At 48.3% G+C, this 1,798-nt stretch overlaps 1 protein-coding gene across 1 annotated transcript in view; it reads left to right on the forward strand.

Moving 5' to 3' along the window:
* LOC135113117 (uncharacterized) overlaps positions 1-691 on the forward strand; it is a 3,899-nt gene extending 3,208 nt beyond the window's left edge. The window contains exon 2 of the mRNA XM_064028169.1: positions 1-691. This exon is cut by the window's left edge and continues 857 nt beyond it. Coding sequence (XP_063884239.1) covers positions 1-284 — 284 coding nt within the window. The 3' untranslated portion in view covers positions 285-691.
* The last annotated feature ends 1,107 nt before the right edge of the window (positions 692-1,798 follow it).

Consider the following 1,798-nt stretch of genomic DNA (forward strand, 5'->3'; position numbering starts at 1 on the left):
GCCTGCTGCTGGCTTGGACAGCACTCACACCCCAGCACATCCTGCACGCTTTCAGGACCTGCGGGGCGCCCTCTGTGCCCCCCGCCGCCCCCACGCCCGCCACGCCGCCTCCCGCTCCCCCGCCAGACTTGCAGCAGGTGTGGGCGGCGCTCGCCACTCTGCGTGACCACCTCGTCGCCACACCCCACGCCCACCACGCCTTCGGCCACCTGGCGGCTGTGCATGCCTTCTGCCGCGCCCACACCCACACCCCGCCAGACCCGCCCTGCGAGACCAGCCTGTGAGAAGGGACGGGTGACGCCGCCCACACATCTCACACTCCGGGATCAAAGGAGGTGATTGGGGGGGGAGGGGTCACCAGTCGGGTCATGGTGGCGCTAATTAGGTCGCACCTGTGAGGCAGCGGTGCTCACCTGGCTGGCTGGACGGCGTCCTCAGGATTGGAGGAGTGCCTGCCTGTGTCAGCCAGCCTGTGTTGCGTTCACTGTCTGCTGAACAACGCGGTATGACATTTGTTGAACATTTATGACAGATTTACTTTATTTACCACTGCAAGAATGAACCTGTTTGGCAATGACCTTTGTTTGCCTGCTGAGACCAGTGCAGCCTTTCACTTCCTCTTCATCATTGCATCGCTGCTCCAGAGAGAGAGAGAGAGAGAGAGAGAGAGAGAGAGAGAGAGAATTAAAAACCCGCACCAAAAGATCGCCAGCCAATTAAGCCGGCGCGTCACAGTCAGACTCACCTGGCTAATCCCTCAGGTGCACCCCGCCCAGGTGAGTCTTATTGGCGTCACAGGTGTGTTGGCTCACCCCGGGGCAGGTGCGTTCTTACCTGTCCATCCTTGTGCTTTCCCTCTTTTCCTCTCCTTTTCCTTCCTTTCCTTTTCTTCCTCCACCCATCCTCACCTCATTTCTCTTGTTTTCCTCTCCTTTTTCTTCCTTTCCCTTTCTTCCTTCGTCCATCCTTCTCACCTTTTCCTTCCTTCCTTTACTTTCTCCATCCTCATCTCTACGTTATTTTTTTCCTTTCTTTTCTTATATTTGTTTCTTTCCTTCCTCATTCCATCCTTTTCTTCTCAGTTTTCCTTCTTTTCTTTTCCTTCCTCTTTTCTTCATCTTTCCCTTTTCATGTTCCTCCTTTCTTTCATCCTTATTTAATTTTTTTTCTTTTTCGTTTTCTTCCTTTTCCTTTCATTCATTTTTTTTCATTGTTCACTTGTTTATTATCATTTATTCTTGTTCCTCTTATTATCACTTGTTCCTCTCCTCTTTTCTCTCTCACTCTCATTCACTTGCTCTTTCTTTCTCATCATTCTTTCTCCATTCACGAGAAATATGCCTCCATTCATTTTCCCTCCCTTCCTCCCTCCCTCTTTCCCTTCCTTTTCTTCCTCTCTCTTTGCCTTCCTTCTCTCCTTCTCTCCTTTTTTTCTTTCTCTGAGTCTTTCACAATAATTTTATCTCTTTCTTTCTTTCCTTCTTTCTCTCTTTCTTCATTCAGTTCTTTCTTCCATTCTTTCTACGTTTCCCTCATCCCTTCTTCAATTCCTTTTCTTCCTCTCCCTCCTCCTCCTTCTCTTTTTCTTCTTCTTCTTCTTCTTCTTCTTCTTCTTCTTCTTCTTCTTCTTCTTCTTCTTCTTCTGCTTCTTCCTCTCAACTGCCCACTACTACCACTACTACTACTACTACTACTACTACTACTACTACTACTACTACTACTACTACTACTACTACATAATTTTAAGAACCACAAGTCACGAAAAAAAAATGTTAGTGAATGAACGGCAGAGTGGTTT

Source organism: Scylla paramamosain, chromosome 25, assembly GCF_035594125.1.
Source record: "Scylla paramamosain isolate STU-SP2022 chromosome 25, ASM3559412v1, whole genome shotgun sequence".
NCBI classification, from domain to species: domain Eukaryota; kingdom Metazoa; phylum Arthropoda; class Malacostraca; order Decapoda; family Portunidae; genus Scylla; species Scylla paramamosain.